General features: G+C 44.5%; 1 protein-coding gene across 4 annotated transcripts; it reads left to right on the forward strand.

Annotated features, from left to right (window-relative positions):
- Positions 1-416: 416 nt before the first annotated feature.
- On the forward strand, positions 417-18886 carry Ubl7 (ubiquitin like 7). Of its 4 annotated transcripts, XM_021171617.1 has the most exons (12): positions 729-832; positions 1386-1494; positions 2310-2522; positions 4050-4169; positions 8599-8681; positions 9329-9413; positions 9796-9853; positions 10814-10947; positions 11163-11212; positions 11651-11818; positions 12355-12477; positions 18631-18886. In XM_021171617.1, exons 3-12 carry the CDS (start codon positions 2339-2341, stop codon positions 18766-18768), a joined length of 1143 nt encoding a protein of 380 aa, XP_021027276.1. In that variant the 5' UTR covers positions 729-832; positions 1386-1494; positions 2310-2338; the 3' UTR covers positions 18769-18886. The 4 variants fall into 4 exon arrangements, with proteins under 4 accessions (XP_021027272.1, XP_021027273.1, XP_021027274.1 ...); XM_021171613.3 differs by lacking the exons at positions 729-832; positions 1386-1494 and adding an exon at positions 417-668; XM_021171614.1 differs by lacking the exons at positions 729-832; positions 1386-1494 and adding an exon at positions 644-720.
- The last annotated feature ends 1735 nt before the right edge of the window (positions 18887-20621 follow it).

The raw sequence follows: 20621 nt of genomic DNA on the forward strand, positions 1-20621 counted from the left end.
TGTAAACTCAATCCAACTTGACTGTGCATTAGTTTCTCAGCCATCTAAAACAGGCAGTGTCTCTACGAAAGCTCAGTGGAAATTCCCCTCCCCAAACTGATTCTACGAATGACTGTGTTATAAACCCCATTGTTGCATGTTCGCGGTGGGCCAGAAAGCCGACTTAATCACTCCCCTTACGGACTCAACTTTTAGAGCCCTGGTGCGCTGCCACAAGGCAGGTTTCCTGCGAGAAAGGAGCAAGAAGCACAAGAGGCTGGCTACGTGGGAGAACTGCGTCTTCATCGAAAGGGCCGCGGGGCGCCTGTCCACTTAGGAACCCGTCCCCCTCGGAGAAGGCTCGCCCTCCGGCCTAGGACCCCTCCAAACCCGGGACAACCAACAGGCTTCAAATATATCCCAGGAGAGCGCGGGAATCATCGGGCTATTGGCTGCTTTCGAAAATTCCACACTGAGTCTCCCTACCTCAGGTGGTACAATTGTGTCTGACAGAAAGCTACAACCTACTCCCTTCTAGGACCTCAAACTGCTCGAACTCACGCCTCCTAGGACCCGGAAGCATTGCCACTAGCTGCTGGACGGCCATTTATAAGGGGCGGGGCCTCAGTGAAAAACTATAGCCCCCAGAATGCAGCGCGGAGCTTCCGGTTTCCGGCAAGAGGACCAGAGTGAGTGTTTACACCGGCGGCTCGCTGCGGCCGGGTTCCTTCCGCGGGACGGGTGAGGGCGCTGGGCCCCCTCCCTGGGCGCGCGGGGCTCTCGTGGGTCCGGAGTAGCTAACTGGTCCCACGAGAGAAGTGGGGTTGTCAACATTGTCCCTACTCACGACTAGGTATCTGTGACCTTGGACCAAGAGACTTCAGCTTTCTGAGTCTTTATTCCTGATCTGTAAAATAAGGACAATGATGCCAGTTTCAGGAGACAGTTGTGAGGATCGAGATCGGTGTACAAAAACCTCTTTCCTCGCTTTAAACCTGAAGGTGGATAGTACCTTGAAGTCCGCTGGGTCGTACCACAGTTTTTTAGCCTTGTCTCTACTGCAAGATACCTCTTTGGCAGAAAGAGTGTCTGTAACAAGGACTGGTCTTGCGATGCAAGGCTCTTGGCACCCTTTTTGAGTTTTTAGATTTTTTTTTTTTTTTTGTGGGCATTCATATATGTCAGGCATGGGGACTGTGTTAGAAAAGCTCTAGTCTTGGCTTTCAAGAATGGGGCGGGGTCACAAATATGAGGGAAGCAATGAAAAATTGAGAAGTAAGTAAGTAGTACAAGGAAAAAAGCAGCAAAGAGAAGATAGCTTTTTAAGTCTGGCATCTGGTAATGAAGCTGGCTGACTTGTCCTCAAATCTATTGATTTGTGTTGCTCTTTTGCCTTGAGGGAACAGGGAATGTGTGACCAAGAAGAGAGCATGGAACCGATGTGTTTGTGTGGGTCTTGGTAGGAGTTTGCTAAGAGGCCAAAAAGGGAAGAGATCTTATATGCAAAGACAGGAGGTGAGCAGAGTTACATATAGGGGACAACTTTGTTATGAAGTATACTTACGTGTGTTGTTATAAAGGGGCAGGGCTGGGTCTATTGAAAGCTGGTAGGCGTCAGAATAAATAAATGGGTTTGTAATCTGGCTGTGAAGTTAACACCTACCTGTTCATAGAAGTGCTTTGGGATTAATGGGAGCCTTCTAAGCAGTTAAGTTTGTTAGATCTGTGTTTTAACAATAAGACATTGGGTGGTGCTATAGATCTCTGATAAGGGCAGGCAAGAGAGACAAGGGCCCTCCTTAAAGTGTTGTTATAGCTAAATCAAAAGCTGAAGAAGAAAACCAGAAATGAGTGTGTAGAAGGGAGTGGGCTGGGTGATCTTGCTTGAACCTCACAACCTTCCTATCCAACTGATTGGTCTTTTGTGTTTCTTTTTTTTTTTTTTTTTTCTTTTGGTTTTTTGAGACAGGGTTTCTCTGTGTAACTCTGGCTGTCCTGGAACTCACTTTGTAGATCGGGCTGTCCTTGAACTCAGAAATCCTCCTGCCTCTGCCTCCCAAGTGCTGGGATTAAAGGCGTGTGCCACCAATGCCCGGCTTTTGTGTTTACTTTAAAGGTGAAGAAACTGAGGCATAAGAGAAATCCCTTGCAGTCCACCAGAGAAAGAATTAAGGGAGGGACACTAGGTTCTAGTTCTAGCCTCTTAATGCTACACCTATGCTTCTCTAGCAGTAGTACACTGAAATGATCTTTCCTTTATTCTTGTTGCAGGGAGAGATGAGTAGGGTGGTGAGTTGTCTTTTAACTGTTAATGCCTTATTGTTTTACAGGGAGAAAGAGAGAGCGCGAAAGAGAGAGGATGTCTCTCTCAGACTGGCATCTGGCAGTGAAGCTGGCTGACCAGCCACTTGCTCCAAAATCTATTCTTCAGTTGCCAGAGACAGAACTGGGAGAATATTCCCTAGGGGGCTATAGCATTTCATTTCTGAAGCAGCTTATTGCTGGCAAGCTCCAGGAATCTGTTCCAGACCCGGAGCTGATCGGTGAGTCTTCATTGGCAGGAGCTGGGCTGCTGCTCTTGCCTCTGGGAGAGGAGGTAAAAGGGCTTGTTGCCTCCTTCCAGAGTAAGTTTTACATGAGTGAAAACGTAAAACATGACAAAACTGTTGTTTGTCACTTTAGTCTCACATTACACTGAACTACTTTATTATTTAAGACTCTTCATTATGATGATGTTGAAGTCTTTTGTCTGATCGAACAAAATTAGCAAAGACTTGCAGATGAAACAAGACTCCTCAATCTGTCACAGAAGACTTAAGGGATACTTAGAAGGATTTTTTTTTTTTGTTTGTTTGTTTGTCTTGATGGCTGAATAAAGGGAAGGCCGCAAAATAGGAAATGAGGTTGGCAATGCATTCCTAGTGGAGGAAGGAAGAACTTGAGTAGAGTACAGTCAGATTAGATTAGGAGCGAAATTTACGCTAGCCAAGGGTTCTCCCTGGTGAAGACATTCCTATCATAGGTGGATCAGCTCCATCCTTTTTTTTTTTTTTTTTTTTTTTTGGTTTTTTGAGACAGGATTTCTCTGTGCAGTCCTGGCTGTCCTGGAACTTACTCTGTCCAGGCTGGCCTCGAACTCAGAAATCCGCCTGCCTCTACATCCCAAGTGCTGGAATTACAGACATGTGCCACCATTGCCCGGCAGCTCCATCCTTTTTGATGTTATATTTTTCACATTTATTTGGAATGACTACTCTCTACAGGGTTGAGCTTTAGAGGTGTACTGTGGATATACTTCTTAAATAAGCATTTGTACTTGATAAAGTTGTTTAAAATGTTGGGGTTTTGTTTGTAGACCAGGCTGGCCTTGAACTCAGAAATCCACCTGCCTCTGCCTCCCGAGTGCTGGGATCAAAGGCGTGCACCACCACGCCTGGCAAAATGTATTTCTTAATGTCCCCAACACACATAGGTGCTGACGATTAAATCCAGGGTCTTGTATATGGTAGGGAACTAGTCTGCTACTGAGCTGTATCCAAAGCCTATTTATATGACTTTTTTAAAGCAAGGTCTTAATAAATTGCTCAGGCTGGCCTCAAATATCTGGGATTATAGATATGTGCCACTGCACCTGGGAGTCTTTTTTTTTGTATGTATGTGATGCATGCATGTGCATGTACAGAAGCATGCACTCGTGCATGCATGTGAAGAGACCAGAACAGGATGTCGGGTATCCCCCCATCTCATCCACTTTATTTCCTTGGCACTGAGCCTGAAGCTTCTTCCAGTTTGGGTTAGACTGCAAGTTCTTGGTGTCAGCTTGCTCTCTGCCTTTAGCCACTGGTATTACAGGCATGTGCAGCCATGCCTGGCTTTTTATGTGGGAGCTGGGGACTTGAACTTAGGTCGTGATGCTTGCAGAGTGAGTGTTGTTTACCTGGTGGGTTGCTTCCTGTCTCCTGAGTGCTGTCTAATGAAAATAAGATGCTCAGGGGAGAGAAACCAAGTTGCTTTGAGAAACAAAATATGAATAGGCAGGTTTTTTGTTTGTTTGTGTGATTTCTTTGTAGATTTGATCTACTGTGGCCGGAAGCTAAAAGATGACCAGACCCTTGACTTCTATGGTATTCAGCCTGGGTCCACAGTTCATGTTCTCCGAAAATCTTGGCCTGAGCCTGATCAGAAACCTGGTAAGGGAGAGTTTGTCCTCAGTTAGATGGGCAGAACTTTCTAGTATCTCCAAGGGAAGAGCTTGTGTGTTCCTGAGATACAGTCCTGGTGATTACCAAAGTGGTGATAGGTGCTATCTTTATCCTTATTGGATTAGATCCCCATTGGTAAATTAAGATGTGATGTTGTTACTGTTAACACCACTAATAATATATATATATATTTTTTTTTTTTAACTTAATAAGTTCATTAACCATTGTTTTCTAACCATGTAGTGTGTATGGATCTATTTAAACTCTTTAGATCAACAGTTGATTTTTCAGTAAACTTTACATTCTTTTATTATCGTTGCTCTGTTCATTAGGCAAAAGCCAGGAACTTACTTTGTTTTTGTAGTGCGACAGTTTGTTTTTGGTTAAGCAACTCTTCCCACAAATTCCCTCAGGTGGTGATTTGTTCAGTAAGCTAACCCCGCCTGCTGAGCTCATAACTTACCTCCAGAAATATTCCACTAGCATTCAAGTAGCTCTTGGAGAAACTACAAAACCTAAAGCCCTTTTAGTTTATTAATGGAAGTTGCTCTTGGAATTTACAATTTAGATTTTGTGTTTGTGTTTTAAACATGTCTCCATGTATAAAGCTAGGCTATGTAAAAGAGGTCAGCTTTGTTAAACTAGCAGTTTGACATATTTTTATTTGTCTGTGTCTGTTATGAGTGGTTATCTTTTTTTTTTTTTTTTTTTTTTGGTTTTTCGAGACAGGGTTTCTCTGTATAGCCCTGGCTGTCCTGGAACTCACTTTGTAGACCAGGCTGGCCTCAAACTCAGAAATCTGCCTGCCTCTGCCTTCCGAGTGCTGGGATTAAAGGTGCGTGCCACCATGCCCGGCTTGTGGTTATCAATTTGAACGTTATCTTTTCAATTCTAAACAGAGCAAAAACATCTTTTGTATCCATATGGGAAGTGAGAGAGGAGAGCAGCCTGGCATCCTAGGATTAGGTGATGCTCACAGCCAGACTTTGGAGCCCCACTGTTTATAGGGTTCACCATGATGAGTCAAGGACGTCCTGAGACATCATGGATCAAGTGGAAAATAATATCCTTGCCATTTCTGAACAGAGACAAAGCCCATTCATTGTCCAGACACACAAGAGATCACACACCCCTCCCCTGCTGATGAGCGGGACTGTTCCTCTTCTACGTAGAGCTTTTACCTCTCTCGGGTTTGCCTTTTCTCTTGAGTAGGGCTATTAAAAGCCTAAGAATAAAACTGACCCCAGAGCAAAAATGTTTCCATAGAATCATCCATGCAAGCCCAGATCCTCTGCTTTTCTAATATCCTCTGATCGAGCTGCCCTAGAGTTCTCGTGGTATGTATTCTTCTCTATGTCCTGAACCTTGAACCTAGCTTGCTCAGGTCAGGTCTGTCTCTCTGCTCTTCCACTAGAGGACATTGACTGAAGAAAATGAATGATTGTGGTTTCTGTAAGCTGGTTTTGTTTGTTTTTCCCTCCGTCAGTATGTTACATAATCAGCACATGGTAGCTAAATAACACTCCAGCACTTTATAGATAAGAATAAGATCAGAGGAATATTTGTTCCAGGTCACCTAATTAAAATGAATGTTAGGACTAGGATATAAACCCAGACTATTCTGGGCTTGTGTTTTCCTTTGGCCTGCCTGCCTTTCTTTCCCAAAGGGTGTTACAGCGACACCCAACACTCTTAGCAGCTTGTGCCTTAGGACATTTAGAGCCTTTTTCTCCCTGTGTCATCTGCAGGTTTATTTTAGAAACAAATGGAATTTTTATTGGGAGGTGAATGTAAATTTAGTTCTGAAAAGAAAGTTTTAAAATAATAGTACTTTAGATATTTTCTCCTGTAGTATTCTTCTAAAAGGAGGTGGATTTGATGATACACTTTCGTAGTCCTACAATAACAGGCCAAGGAAGGAGGTTACTCACTGAAAGCCAGCCTGGTTTAAATAGTAAGATTCGGTCCCAAACAGCAGGGATGAAGCAAACAGTAGCCCCACCCTAGAGTTGGTACATTTCTGTAGGAGGAGAATCTGCTAGCCTCTCTTCTTCTGACTGGTTTACTGTGGCGGTCTCCACTGCAGGTTTTATGAGTGTGTGTGTGTGTGTGTGTGTGTGTGTGTGTGTGTGTGTATGCATGCATTCATGCCAGGGCCTCGTTTTTATAGCCTAGAACTTGTACTCTTTTCTTTCCTTCTAGAAACTAGGATTAGAAGTATATGCTACCATACTCAGCTTAACTTTTTTATGTATGTATATGTTTGTTTATTTATTTATTAGCAGTGCTAAGATCAAACATTCTACTACTGAACCATACTCTGAGCCAAGGATCTTACTTTAGCTTTCAATTTGAGCAGAGATATTACCCTGGTCTCCGGCCACAGAAAGCCATTTGATGTTTCTTCACAGCACTGCCTCCTCAATTCTATCATGCCTTCCTATGTATTTTTACATAGGCTTTGAAGACCTTCTTCCAATAACATTTACTTTGCCTTAATTTCCCCTCTTGGATGGTCTAGACCAACTCATCAACTCATATTGATACCTAGTCAGTTAACCAAATTTAGCTTAGAACACTGCTTGACTTCCTGTATGTTGAATACAGTGTCCAGAAATCAAAAGTGAAGTTGCTATTTGTCACATGATAAAATTTTGTTCAGAGCTTTTTCTTTTCTTTTTTTTTTTTTTTAAAGATTTATTTATTTTATGTGAGCATACTGTTACTCTCTTCAGATATTCAAACACACCAGAAGAGGGCATTGAATCCCATGTGAGCCACCATGTGGTTGCTGGGAGTTGAACTCAAGACCTCTGGAAGAGGTCAGTGCTCTTAATCACTGAGCCATCTCTCCAGCCCCAGTTCAGAGGTTTCAAATTCCTTGACCTTACTTCCCTAAGTATTACTGTGATTCTTTCCTGGGATGTTCTTACAGGCATCCGTATCTCTGCCCAGGGCCTCAATATGGTATTTTATAATTGTGTGCTTGTTATAATGGGTGTGTGTGCGTGTGATTTGTCTTTCTTGTGACTTGCCCAAAGCAAGATTCAAAATAAATGCTTGGTTAGGTAATTTACTTGTGGTATCTATTTTCAAAGGAGCCAGCCCTCATGGTCATGATGACATGGTTGCTGCGCTGACCTCCGGGCATAGAGCTCACGTTGCTTTGAGAGCAGTGTATAGAGTTGGATGCTATGACCTAGATTACCCTGAGGATAGCGCTGAAGCGTGGCCCAGGATGAACTTCCTACTTGTTCCTATCCCCTTCCCAGATTTCCTCCCCTATAAAATAGGTGCTGATAGTCAGGTAAGCAAATGCAGTTTAGACCCCTGCATGTAGAATACAGTGTCCAAAAATCCTAAGAGAAGTTGCTATTTGGCACATGGTGAAAGTTTATTCAGAGCTTTCACGTGCCTTGCACTTCCTTAGTCCATACTGGGATTCTTTTTTTTTATTGTGCTTTGCTATTTACTTATTTGTCTATTAGTGGTGCTTAGGATCAGATGCAGGGCTTACCGGATTGTTAGGCACAGGTTTCCCCTAGCCCAGTTTGTCTGTCTTTTTATGCATCAAAAAATATTACTGGAGCTGCAGAGATGATTCAAAGGTTAATATCACTTTCTGCTCTTCCAGAGCCCTGTGGTTCAGTTCCCAGCACCCACATGTAGCTCACAACAAACTGTACCTCCAGTTCTAGGACATCTGGTGGTCAGGAGCTCATGTGGCACACAGGCATGCAGAGAAATTATGTAAAATAATTATTATGTAAAATAATAATTAAAAGATAGAAAAGTAAAGGAGTCTAAAAAGTATTATAAAAATTCAAAAGAAAATAACAAAGAAAGAATTACCCATGGGCCTGTCCCTCTAAGAACATGTTATTCTTTATCTTGCTCCTTCCAGCCTTGGACCATATGCAGACTGACATATTTTGCATAGTTTTACCAGAGAATGCACATCCAACTTTGTGTTCTATTTCTTTCTCTTACCATATTGTGTCAGCATAGTGTTATATCGTTAAGATGCCTTGGCGTACACTTATTTTAAGTTTCTACATAAGAGGCCACTGACTTGATTATATATTCTTTCTTTTCAAATGTAAGAAGTCTAGAATTTCTGCAGTGGGTTGTTGATCAGAAGAACCTCTTTCATGTGACAAGATCCCCCTCTGTTGGAACTTTGTTTTACCTACTGAAGAGAATTCATTGAGCGTGTAAATTTCAAGTTTGTGACACAAATGTTGGGGTACTTTTTGTTTGTTTGTTTGAGGTGGTGCTTACATTCTTAGAGGGTGATGAGGGAAGGGACTCTGTAGACCAAGTTGTACCTGGACAGATGCTGAAGTGATTTGCCTACAGTTATGGTAATGATAGATAGAGCCTGGGTTGTAAGATAACTAAGTGTCCTGTTCTCCAGAACCTGTGGACAAAGTAGCTGCCCTGAGAGAGTTCCGGGTCCTGCACACTGCCCTGCACAGCAGCTCTTCCTACAGAGAGGCGGTGAGTTTGAGCTAAGACTGTAGGAGTAATGTGAACACTGGTTGTTGTTTAGCATAGGAACTGACAGTACATTGCCACAGCAACCAAGAGTACCTCTGGGAATTTTTGCCATGTCTGTGGGCCTCAATAGACTCCTATCTTTCCCCAAAGAGCCTGTCTCAGTCAAGCATTGGTTGTAGATTCCCTATGATGATAATTATACACCCTCTCCTCAGACTGGCCTTACGGACCAACTGTGGTTACAGCTACAGAGTCTACACACCTTTTCTAATGGGACTAGATCCTTGACTTTTGGTGAACTGCCTATCACCTCTTAAGCATGGATTTCCCCAATGGAAAAATGGAGAATTAATACAGCTGTGAACTTCCTTCCTAATGTATACAAATGTGAAGCAGTCATTGTATGGAGATTGGAAGGGCCTTCGGGGAGCTGGAGGAATTGTTATTGGGCTGTGAAGAGAGCATTTTGTTTTAGAAATATTACAAATAGGGATGGTGAGAGTGAACCACAGAGACTGTTCTATTGTGGTGGTCTGTATACAACCCTCCTATATAAGCACTCAAATGGAGGAAGTCAAGAAAGTGTGGGTGTGTGATGAATGTATAGTGTTAGCTGGTGTGCTAAGCCATCCTTGTTTCTCCTGCAGGTCTTTAAGATGCTCAGCAATAAAGAATCTCTGGATCAGATCATTGTGGCCACTCCAGGCCTCAGCAGTGACCCCATTGCTCTAGGTAAGTACAAGAAAAGATTTGAAGAAATATGAGGTTTTGGAAAAGGAGAAAACAGGAGCAAAAAAGGGCTGTGACCATGCTTTGAAGAGGCACTGCTATTGAGGGGTGAGGGAGAGTAGTCAAGGTACATTCCACACACCTACCCCCTAATGGCTCTCAGTCCTCCTTCGTGGCAACTCTGTGTGGCCTAAATGCAGGAAAACATGGGGAGGAGGGAGCATTCCCACTGGAACAAGATACCCATGACCTTGTTTCTGCTCTTCTCAGGAGGGCTGGTTTGGGATCCAGTTGAGTTGCTTGCTTTGAGATTTAATGCTGCTGCTGCTTCTTCCGGGATCTTGCCAGCGTTCCACTGTCTAAGAGAAATCTTGGTCTCTTCCAGGGGTTCTCCAGGATAAGGACCTCTTCTCTGTCTTTGCTGATCCCAACATGCTAGACACGTAAGTGTAGCCATCATTTTATAGCGTGCCATTCCTCACATGGTCAGGCTAGAAACCTGGTTGTTGCCCTGGGATCTTTTTTTGGAGGCCAGTTCAGTCTCTCACCAGGTCTGCTTTCTAAATGTGTCAAGATGTAAGAAGCGGCAAGGGCTGCTTAAGGAATAGAAAAGCCCAGGGGTGGGAGCATGTGAAGTGTGGCACAATGAAGCAGTGTGGAGAGAGAGAGAGAGAGAGAGAGAGAGAGAGAGAGAGAGAGAGAGACAGCGCAAGGGTGCATGCTTTGTGTGCTAGGTTGATTTCACTTAGTAAATGTCAGGGATTTTAAGCTCGGTGAAGTAGACATAGGTATATAGGGCATAAAATGTTAGAGCTGTAATGACAGTAGTGGCTCTGTCCCCTTGTTTTTTTACAAATGAAGACGTTAACTGCTTTAGGAAGAGAAAGGAGTCCTCAGAGGCTGCCCATTATATAAGAGGTAGTGTCTGGACCCAGTTCTGAACCTTGAGCCTACCAGGCTGTATGTTCCTATATTCCATTATGCCTTGCCTATAGTTTTGCTTTTTTATCTGTGTGATAGGTTTTCAGTGGATCTTAAAAACTGAGCCTTTCTGACCCTTCTAAGGTCAGATCATCAAGATGACAGAACTTCCTGGCAAAAGACGCTGAAGAGTGGGCTAAATGTGGGGCCACACTCCTGTGATCCCAGAACTCCGGTGGCAGAGGCAATCAGTAAATCTGAGACTAGCTTGGCCTAGAGAGCAAGTTCTCTAGGGTAACAGCCAGCCAGAGATACCCAGTGAGGCCCTACCTCAAAGCCAAAACCCAAACTAAAACAAAATGACCTTGGGCTAAAAACTAAGGGCATAAGGGCAGCCTGGGGTACTCTGCTCTACTGGCCACCCATACTGTCATGGACAAGGGTGTCTTTTCCTTAGTCTGTCTTTTCTACCCCTCTTCTAGATTGGTGCCTGCCCACCCAGCCCTAGTCAATGCCATCATCCTGGTTCTGCACTCCGTAGCAGGCAGCACCCCAATGCCAGGAGCTGACTCCTCTTCCCGAAGCATGCCCTCCAGCTCTTACCGAGATATGCCAGGTGAGGCCCTCAGGAGCTGGTCGTAGCTCAGGGATTGGCTTTACTCGCAGCTATGTATAGTGTTGGCATAGGGCATGAGTCAGGAAGAGCATCTGTCCTGTAATTTTCCGAGGGGAGAGATGAGATAGGAATTTGGAGCATAACTTGAGCTGAGATCTGGAGCTGCGCCGGTGCTTTTCTGTTCTTCCTCCTGGAATCTGTTCACTCTCCTCCAGGTGGCTTCCTGTTTGACAGGCTCTCAGATGACGAGGACGACTTTCACCCAGTGAGTGCCATGGCAGCCTGCCCCTTGAGGAAGATGGTCCTAGGAACTAGCTTCTCCTTAGTACCTGCTATTCCCAAGCCTGGGAATTGGTCACGGGGACCTTTGGGGACCAAGGCCATGTTATAGTATTCCTTTAGAAAGGTGGGGTCTGGACTGGAGAGATGGCTCAGTGATTAAGAGCACTGACTGCTCTCCCAGAGGTCCTGAGTTAATTCCCAGCACCCACATGGTGGCTCACAATCATCTGAAATGGGATTTGATGCCCTCTTCTGGTGTGTGTCTGAAGACAGCTATAGTACAGTTGTACACATAAAAATAAATAAATATTAAAAAAAAAAAAAAGAAAGGTGGAACCTTAGGAAGTCTTCCTGGGAACTGGGGTGTGGGATGTGGGGTGTGGTTCTTTTATCCTAATTGTGGATGCCTCTCTTTTTCCAGAGTACTCGGTCCACGCCCTCTAGCAGCACACCCAGCTCCCGCCCTGCCTCCCTGGGATACAGTGGAGCTGCAGGGCCCCGTCCCATCACCCAGAGTGAGCTGGCCACTGCCCTGGCCCTGGCCAGTACTCCAGAGAGCAGTTCTCATACACCAACTCCTGGCACCCAGGTATGGAGAGAGAGGGGTGGCACCAGTAGGCCAGGCTGCCAAGAGTGGAACTCCCCTGGAGTAGATATGATTGCCTAGCACCCTGGTGGTAGATCTCTTTGCACTAAACCATGGGGCCCTGGTAGGAATTTCTCACCTGAGGTTCAGGTGACTCCCCTTTTGACTTACTTGCCTTTAAGGGCTCAGAAGTCCCCTTTTAGCACAGGCTGAGTGCCCCTCGTCCCTCCAATAGGGACTGGATACAGCTAGTAAGATTCTTAGTGATGACTTGCTCCTCTCCGAAGCTACCTCTCTCAGTACTGGGCTTCTAGGCTGAGCCTGGGGCCTCACAGTCCTTTTCTCTGCAGTGAAAGAGAATGGGACCTTTTCTGCCCACATAAATTACATTTAGGTTCTCCATAATACAGTGTAGTTACCTAACAGGCCTCTGTTGGAAAGCAGGAGTCAGGTACCCCAGGAGTAGTGTGGGGTCCTGTGACTGTCTGCTGTGAAACTGAGGCAGCTCTGGGCAACGCTGACTATTTCTTTGAATCTAGGGCCATTCTTCAGGCACCTCGCCAATGTCCTCTGGTGTCCAGTCAGGGACACCCATCACCAACGATCTTTTTAGCCAAGCTCTCCAGCATGCCCTGCAGGCCTCTGGGCAGCCCAGCCTTCAGGTGAGTCTCCCCACCTCCAGGTTTTCATGCTGAGTTTGGCATGCTGAGCCTTTTTCTGCACACAGGAGGCTGGAGGCCTTCCCTCTAGGAACACCAAGGGCAAATGTATGGTAGTTTGACAGGTGAGCCTTCCCAGAAAGGGCATATTGTTCTTGTGGCTTCCCATTCTTGCCTGAGCAACTGTAGCCTGACTCCTGTGGTCATAAGGAAGTTTTAGTTAATCATTCATTCATTCATTCATTCATTGAGCATTGACTGAGCAGTAAGCACATACATAGGGCTGGGTTGAACTGCTAGAACCTCAAGAAGAGCAGGTCCTTTGCCCCTGCCATGCTAGCACACAATGTAGGCACACATTTGAGGAGCATCTTGGTTAGAAGCTTAGCTGCTTAGGGTAAGAGCCTAAGCCAATCTGAACTGAGAGAGGTTTAAGCTGATTGGTAGAGGTCAGTTTGGTAAGCCAGGTAGTAGAAGGGTTTTGTGATGGGGAAGAGACAACTGCCTGATGGAACAGGTGTATATAGGTAGGTATATGTGATATACTCAAAACTATATGGCTAGCATGCAGTGTCATGTCGTAGAGCATCCTGAGATGGGATCAGAGAAAGAGGGTAAAGCCCAGGTAGAAGGGGCCTTGAATGTGGTCCAAGGAGGTTAGATTTATCTGGTAGTTCTTGGTAGTTCTTGAGAAGCTTTAAGTAGAAAGGGGTCAGCTGCATGGAGAGTCAGCGTCTCAGCATTGTATCTCACACTGTCGAGTGAGCTGTTCGCTTTATGCCTGATGTTCTTACTCACAGTGAATCTGCAAAGGACACATCAGTCTGAGTTTGTTTGTGTCCCACAGCTATGAAATAGTAAAAACTTTCATTAAAAGGCGGGGGGGGGGGACAGACCTTTTTGATTTTCACTATTGTATGTGGTGCGCATTGCTGAGATGGACAGCTTGTGTTTATCTCCAGCGCGATGCCTGTTCACTAGGCTCCAAGGCTCCAGGCTTTCACTGCCTCTGCCTGGTGTGAAACAAAGTTGAGATGATGTGTGTATGTCTCTGCCTTCCACAGCCTTACCCCTGCCTATATCTGTTTGTCTTCCCACCACCTTCTCTTCATATATAAAGTTTTCCGTAAGTTGTACATTTCCTTTCTGTGAAGAGGCAGACAGTAATGAAATTATGAGGTACTAGAAGAAAATGCGGGTAAATTTCTTTGAATCTTTACATCAGAGAATGCTTCTCATGGCTGAAATTCAGAGTCTAGGAGCCATTATATACCGTCGTTCTAAATTTTGAGTTTGACAAAGTGAAAATTTATTCCTGGAAAACCACAGCTTAAAAAAAAAAAATCAGTAGCAAAGCCTAAGCAAAGTCTTACAGCTTTGTAACCCTATCAGACAGTTGTAACCCTATCAGACAAGTGGCACATCTTCCTGAAAAGAGAAATGTAAGCCCCAGCACTTCCTAGGAAAGCAGGAAAGTGTGACTAGACTGTTCTCAGAACAGGCTCTTACACGTGCAGGACTCCTAGGAGTCCACTTCTCGGAAATTGTCCCAGAAGTGTTTGTGTATATAGACAATGGAAGCTTCACGGCACCGAGAGTCACGGCAGCATTATTTGTAATGGCAGAAGATTGTAAACAGTCAACCAAGGGCTAGAATTATTATTATATGCTTGCTAAAAAGTTTTTGTAGTAGGGTATCTTGGTACTCTGTGATTTCAGCACTTACCAGGTTGACATAGGAATGTTATGAGTTGGTGGATAACACGTGCTATATAGCAAAACTCTTTTTAAAAAATTATGCATTTTTATGTTTATGTCAATTTGACACAAGGTAGAGTCATAAGCAAGGAGGGAGTCTCAATTGAGAAATTCCTTCCATAAAATGGGTCCGTGGGCAAGTCTATTTGGCATTTTCTTATGATTGAAGTAGGAAAACCTTGCCTGTGTGGGCTGTTCTACTCCTGGGCTGGTGGTCCTGGGTTCTATAAGAAAGCAGGCTGAGCAGGTCATAAGAAACAAAGCAGTGAGTAGCATATCTCCATGGACTGCATCGGCTCCTGTCTCCAGCTTCCTACGTTGCTTGAGTTCCTGCCCTGGGTCTCCTCAGTGATGAACTTTGTCAGAGGCTATCTTTGAACACCACAGGGTAAACTGAGTCAGGCAGTGAGGTGTGGTGGTGGCAATTGAGGTCAGTGATGAAAGCAGCTGATGGAGGTCAGCATTAAGAGGGGTTGACGGGGATCAGTCCTGATAGCAGCTGACAGGGGCTGCTACCTATGACAGCCAGCGATAAGAGAAAAAAGGAAAGGGGAAAATCATACACACACAAGAGAGAGACAAACACAGAGAGAGACAGAGACAGACAGAGAGAGAGAGAGAGATTGAAGCAAAGGCAGACTCCAGCATTTTTTTTTCTCTTAGCCTTTTTTATACCTCTTAAGACAAAGTTTTTCTATGTAAGAAAATTGCCTCATAGCCACAAGTTACACATTATCTAAAAATAATCACCACAAAAACATATTCTTCAAAAACAATAAAATCATGACACAAAAGGAAATTGCAACAGGATTATTGATTATGTATTCCTTTTTTGCAACTTTAACGAAATAATTCTTGTCTTTTTTTTTTTTTAAGATTTATTTACTTCATGAATATAGTACACTGTCACTGTCTTCAGACACACCAGAAGAGGGCATCGGATCCCATTACAGATGGTTGTGAGCCGCCATGTGGTTGCTGGGAATTGAACTCAGGACCTCTGGAAGAGCAGTCAGTGCTCTTAACTGTTAAGCCATCTCTCCAGCCCCCTCATCTATTTTTCTATCTACAAGTTCATTGTAACTCGGAAGCATTAATTCTTTTGTCCTAGATTAACAGAGTTTAAGCAGGCCAAGTCTGTAGTAGCAGGTTCCCCTGTGCTTGATTGACAGCGATCTGTACTTACGAAGGAGCAGGACAGCTATCTTACGTCTTATTTTTGAAGTCTTGATCAGCTAGACTGGCTAATCATCTGTTCTCTGCACTTACACTTAGAATTGTTTATTCTTTACTCATAATCTTTCTATTTCATGGTACACACCGAAACCTGTTCCCACATCCCTAGATCACAAGACCAAGGAAGGCAGGCCCAGCCTGGAGTGAATGCTTTCTTTTATCATTAACTTGTCCCAAGCCTGTTTTTAAAAGCATTAATTCATCTAAACAGCATTATCTCAAGAACTTCTTTCATCTTCATGTTGATGTGCAGGAGACTTGCTCAACAGAGTGGGCTATCACCCAGGAAGTAATCACACCAGGCCATAGGCAAGTGAGGGTCTCTCAGTGTCCACTCACACCAAGCCAGATGAATAGGAGCATGGCAATGACAAACATGAGAAAGCAAGCACATCAGTAGCAAGGAATCCTGGGAGAAGTCTCTGGGCCATGCATTTCCAGAGCCTTTCCATGCCTTTGTCATCGCTCTAGGGAGCTCACTTGCCCACTGTAGCTCTTCTTGCATGGCACCCGCCAGTACTTAAAAGCTATAAGGTAAAATAAATCTTTTTCTTCCCGTTAGGTTTGATCATGGTATTTTATCACAGTGGCAGAAACTCTGACTTAACACAGTGTACTAACATAGAAAGATCACTTTCCACTACACCTCATGGTAAACACAACTTTTAAGCTAGGTGTGATGACACTCAGAAGGTGGAATTGGGAGTTCAAGGCTATCCCCGACTATATAATAGTAAGTTTGAGGCTAGCTTAGGCTGCATGAGATCCTCTATCAAACATTCAAAAGCAAAATAAAAAGTAAAACCAAAACGAAAATACAATAAAAAATAAACAAAACAAAACTAAAATACAACTTTAGCTTATTTTTGTTGGTTTTGCCCTTTGACAGTTTCATACATGTTTTGAATATAGTTGATTTTGATTACCCTCCTCTGACCCTCTTAATATCCCCCTCATCCCTATCAAATCCTTCCCAACACGGCTGGTCTCTCCCAGACTGATGACTTTTGGGTTTGTTTTGTACCCATTAGTTTGACCAGGCCTTCTGTATAAGCACTGGATCAGAGCTATCCACTGGAGCCTGGTGAGGTCACCCGTGGACACAAGACTGAAGGCAGTGACTCTCCCTCTCCTTGACTCTAACAGTGGTAAATAGTTCAGTAGGAAGGATGCCCCCAGCCCCTCCTCCACCTATCCTGACTATCAGCAGGCCCATTGTTTTGCTTTTGTTTTTACATTATTTAACTTATTATTATGTGTATGTATGTGTATCATGTACCATTATGTGGATTCCAGACTCAGATCCTCTGGTTCCCAAGGCAAGCACTTTTACCCACTGAACCATCTTCCCAGTCCCCATGGGCCATTTTAGGAAGACTCAGTCAGTGTAGGCATCCACATCTGCTGTGAATTCATTATTGCAATGGTTGTGTCTTGCTCAGAGAGTAGCATTTTGTAACTCTTTGTCCAGAGCTTTCACTTCCACTTCTTCCAAAATGTTCTCTGAAGTTTAGAAGGGATAGAGTAAGTGCCTTGTTTTAGGGATGCGCACTAAAGCACCATGTACAGTCATGAATCTTCATTCATCACCATTTACTGGAAAGACAAGCTTCTCTGATTGAAGCTGAGAGGAACATAGTATCTGTATATAAACAAATATTTAGAAGGCAGTTTAGTGCAGTGCCAATTTTTCTAGACAACATCATTCAGTCCCCTTCCCCTTAGGGCTTTTGGTCAGATTTGTCATATTTAGATATAGAGTCCCTTGTGTAGAGCAGGCCTCAAAGCCAATCATAGAACAGTTATTTACAGCTGTAATAGCAGTGCCACCATGTGCAAGTGGGGCTTCTTATCTGGTTTCATGTGGAGGGTTCACAGGTGGGTAAGACCCTTCTCCTTCAGTAGCCTGCATAGAAACTTTTGGGATTATTAAAAAGCTATCTAGCAGGGGAATCTTCCAGCTTAGTTCCAGTGTTGTATCTGTTTCGTGCTACCAAAGTGTTGTCTTCAGCGATAAGGTTTTACTGTCTAGTTCTGGTGGGCAACCAAGAGGAATGGAAAGAACCTGTATTGCTTTGTGGAGCTCTGGAACCTCCTTAACCAGTAACTCCTTAGTAAGTATCCCACCCTTGGCACTGCTGTTTTGTTTAATAATCTATAGCTTCTAGGAACAGCTTCTCTAAACCATGAAAGGTTTACTTAATAGGTTTCCTTGTGACTTTTCACACCACCTTTGTTTTGGGTGTGTTAGGGTAGGGTAGCTACCCTCCTTGTTTCTTCTATCACAACACCTACCTCTTCCTTGCTTAAACCTTTCCATTCCAGTGCCCCGCATCTCTGCTTTCATAGTACCTACATTCTACTTCATTCCTCTCTTAAGGCAGCTTCCTCCCAGTGGCCTCTTAGTAGTTTCCTGGCATCTGCAGTTACTCTCTCTCTTTTTAAAAAGACTCACTGGGCTTGAATTAGAACTTCCCTGTACTGACCTCCCAAGGGGAGAACCATCACACCTGTCTCAAAGCTAACCTCAAAGTATGTATTCCTTGTGTGTGTGTGTGTGTGTTAATAAGTTTTTGGAATTTAGACATTGAATAATTTATACTTTCTCTTTACTATAAAACTTCATGCTGGGCGGTGGTGGTGCACCCCTTTAATCCCAGCACTTGGGAGGCAGAGGCAGGCGGATTTCTGAGTTCGAGGCCACCTTGGTCTACAGAGTGAGTTCCAGGACAGCCGGGGCTACACAGAGAAACCCTGTCTCAAAAAACCAAAACAACAACAACAACAAAAACTTCATTGGCTAGAGAGATGGTTAAGAGTACCAGCTTCTCTTCCAGAAGTCCTGAGTTCAGTTCCCAGCAACCAACCACATGGTGGCTCACAACCGTCTATAATAGGATCTGATGCCCTCTTCTGGTGTGTCTGAAGACAGCTACAGTGTGCTCATATACATAAAAACAGCAACAACAAGCTCATTTGTTTTTTTCACATTCAAGTGTATCTTCAGTCTTTGTGACGTCCCTATGCTATGGTCCCGAACATCAGTAGCTTTGCTGTGTGTCTTCTCTTTTTTCCTCTCTATCCTGAAAATACAACCTTTTAAGTCTGTGACTGTTCATCAGGAGCCTTGCTAATCCTTCTGCCTGACCTGTCTTTCCACAGAGCCAGTGGCAGCCTCAGCTGCAGCAGTTGCGTGACATGGGCATCCAGGATGACGAGCTGAGCCTCCGGGCCCTTCAGGCCACTGGAGGTGATATCCAAGCAGCCCTGGAACTCATCTTTGCTGGAGGAGCCCCATGAACTTCTTGTACCTGAACACCTAGCAAATTGCAGAGGCTGTTCCTGGCAAGAAGCACTTGTGAAGTTGCTTCTAGATTCCCCACCCAACCCCACCCCAATATATCTGATGCTCCCCTTGCCTGCCGTGTCCAGTGCTTGGCCTTCTTATTGATCTCAACTGGTGGGAGCAGCTTGGCAAGCAAGATGTATGGTTGTGGTGCTGTGGTGTTAAGGTTCAGGTTGATCCTTACGTGGTTTAGATCCTGAGTAGGAGATTCGGGGCCAATGTCATGGGGGATGCTGTGTAATACCCATGTTCATCTTAGACAAGTCCCTAGCAATAGCCCCCATCTATTTTGGTGCCTTAGAGCCTGAGGCTGAAGTGAGCTACAACCCAGTCTTCAGGGTAGTTGCTGAGTTACAGAGACGGCCAGAAGAGACTATGACCTCTGATGAAAGTCTGGGAAGTGACCAGGTGAATTCTGGATGTGGCATGAGAGAATATATCAGCTGATTCCATGTCCCTACACTGGCTGTGTCTCACCAAACATCCTTTGATGTGTGTTCTGTAATTCAGGAATCAAACTGTGCCAGGAAATGTGTCCCTTTCCTGTGTCCTAAAGGCATAAAGACAAGAGCAGTTAAAAATACTACTTGCACCAGCAGTACAAACACAGCTGAACTCTAATACCGAGGAGAACCCAGCTGCTGCTATCTGTCTGCTCTGGATCTGAGGTGCTGCCTGCAGCATCACACACGTGGCCAAGTTGACAAAGTGGGTTTCATGTGCTTCAAATCTGTTAGGGGGAAAAGTGCCTATCCCTTCAATAGTTCTTGGACTCATTTGGAGCTGTTGTGGAAGGCAGAAGCTCAGAAGTCTGTCCCAACTTTGGCTTTGGTAGACATTCCATTCACACCATCTCTAGTCATGGCCTTGTGGCCCCTGCTTGTCTCCTCTTGGGACAGAAGGTTTCCTGTGAAAGTATCTATAATCCTTTTCACCTCAAGGAGCCACATGGAACTGGTCTGTGCTATTTCTCCACCTATAGTTTAGTTACTTGGTGATTCTATGTGGCCCTTTGAACTACCCTCCTGATCTTGGTCCCCAGCACGTTTTGGTCTGTATGACCTTTCTGTTAGTAATAATCTTAAGGAGAGGTACTCAGAAGACATTATTCCAGATATGCTCTCAGCAGTCCATTGTAATTTTTGAAGTTTCTGCATTTCCTTCATGATCCTGAGTTGATGTTGAGAAGTATTGTGATAGAAGCAAAGGCCAAGGGCCAGTGGTGGTCCGATGGTGCTGATGCTGCCCCTCCTGTGCACTCCCTAGAGCTTGCCTCCTCTCTTGGTTCTCTTACTCCGCTCAAGGCTCCCGAGCTCATGCATCCCTTTCTGCTGCAGAACCTTTGTCTTTGCCCTTTCTGGAACAACTCTTGGTACCCGTTACACAGCTTCCCAGAATTGAGTGAACAGTTTCCCTTGTTTGTCAGGTCTTTCCTCCATGGGCTTGGCACATTGGCTTTGCTTCCTGTGGTCATATTTTAAACAGTCCATGTTGAGCCTGATAAGTGCCCCCACCGAGCCCGGGGCTTTCCGTGGGCTGAGGGCTCCTTCCTTGTCATTGTGCTTTTCACTCTTTCAACAAACAGTGAGCCTCTGTGTCATGTAAACATGGCGGCCTCCTTGCTCCCGAAGAACTGTGCTATTGGTAAGACAGGCAGACCTTGCCCACTAAACCCTGATGAAAGCTGGGCCAGAACAAGGCCAAGGCTGAGTGGAAGACTCAGGGGGAAAGAATCACTTAGATTAGTAGTATGTCCCTTAAGAGAAGCCACCTGGGGGAAGAGGTGTTGGAGCTAGAATGGAAGGTT

The sequence above is a fragment of the Mus caroli genome, unplaced genomic scaffold (assembly GCF_978045245.1).
Source record: "Mus caroli unplaced genomic scaffold, Mus_caroli_1 scaffold_11, whole genome shotgun sequence".
In the NCBI taxonomy this organism is placed as follows: Eukaryota; Metazoa; Chordata; class Mammalia; order Rodentia; family Muridae; genus Mus; species Mus caroli.

What these genes read in the sequence shown, in the direction of transcription:
- Ubl7 (XM_021171613.3), top strand. Translation starts at nt 629, where the DNA reads ATGCAGCGCGGAGCTTCCGGTTTCCGGCAAGAGGACCAGA. An exon ending in GATCCCAACATGCTAGACAC is followed by an intron (nt 9,854 to 10,813) that starts GTAAGTGTAGCC and finishes CCCCTCTTCTAG; the next exon opens with ATTGGTGCCTGCCCACCCAG. An exon ending in CACCAACTCCTGGCACCCAG is followed by an intron (nt 11,819 to 12,354) that starts GTATGGAGAGAG and finishes CTTTGAATCTAG; the next exon opens with GGCCATTCTTCAGGCACCTC.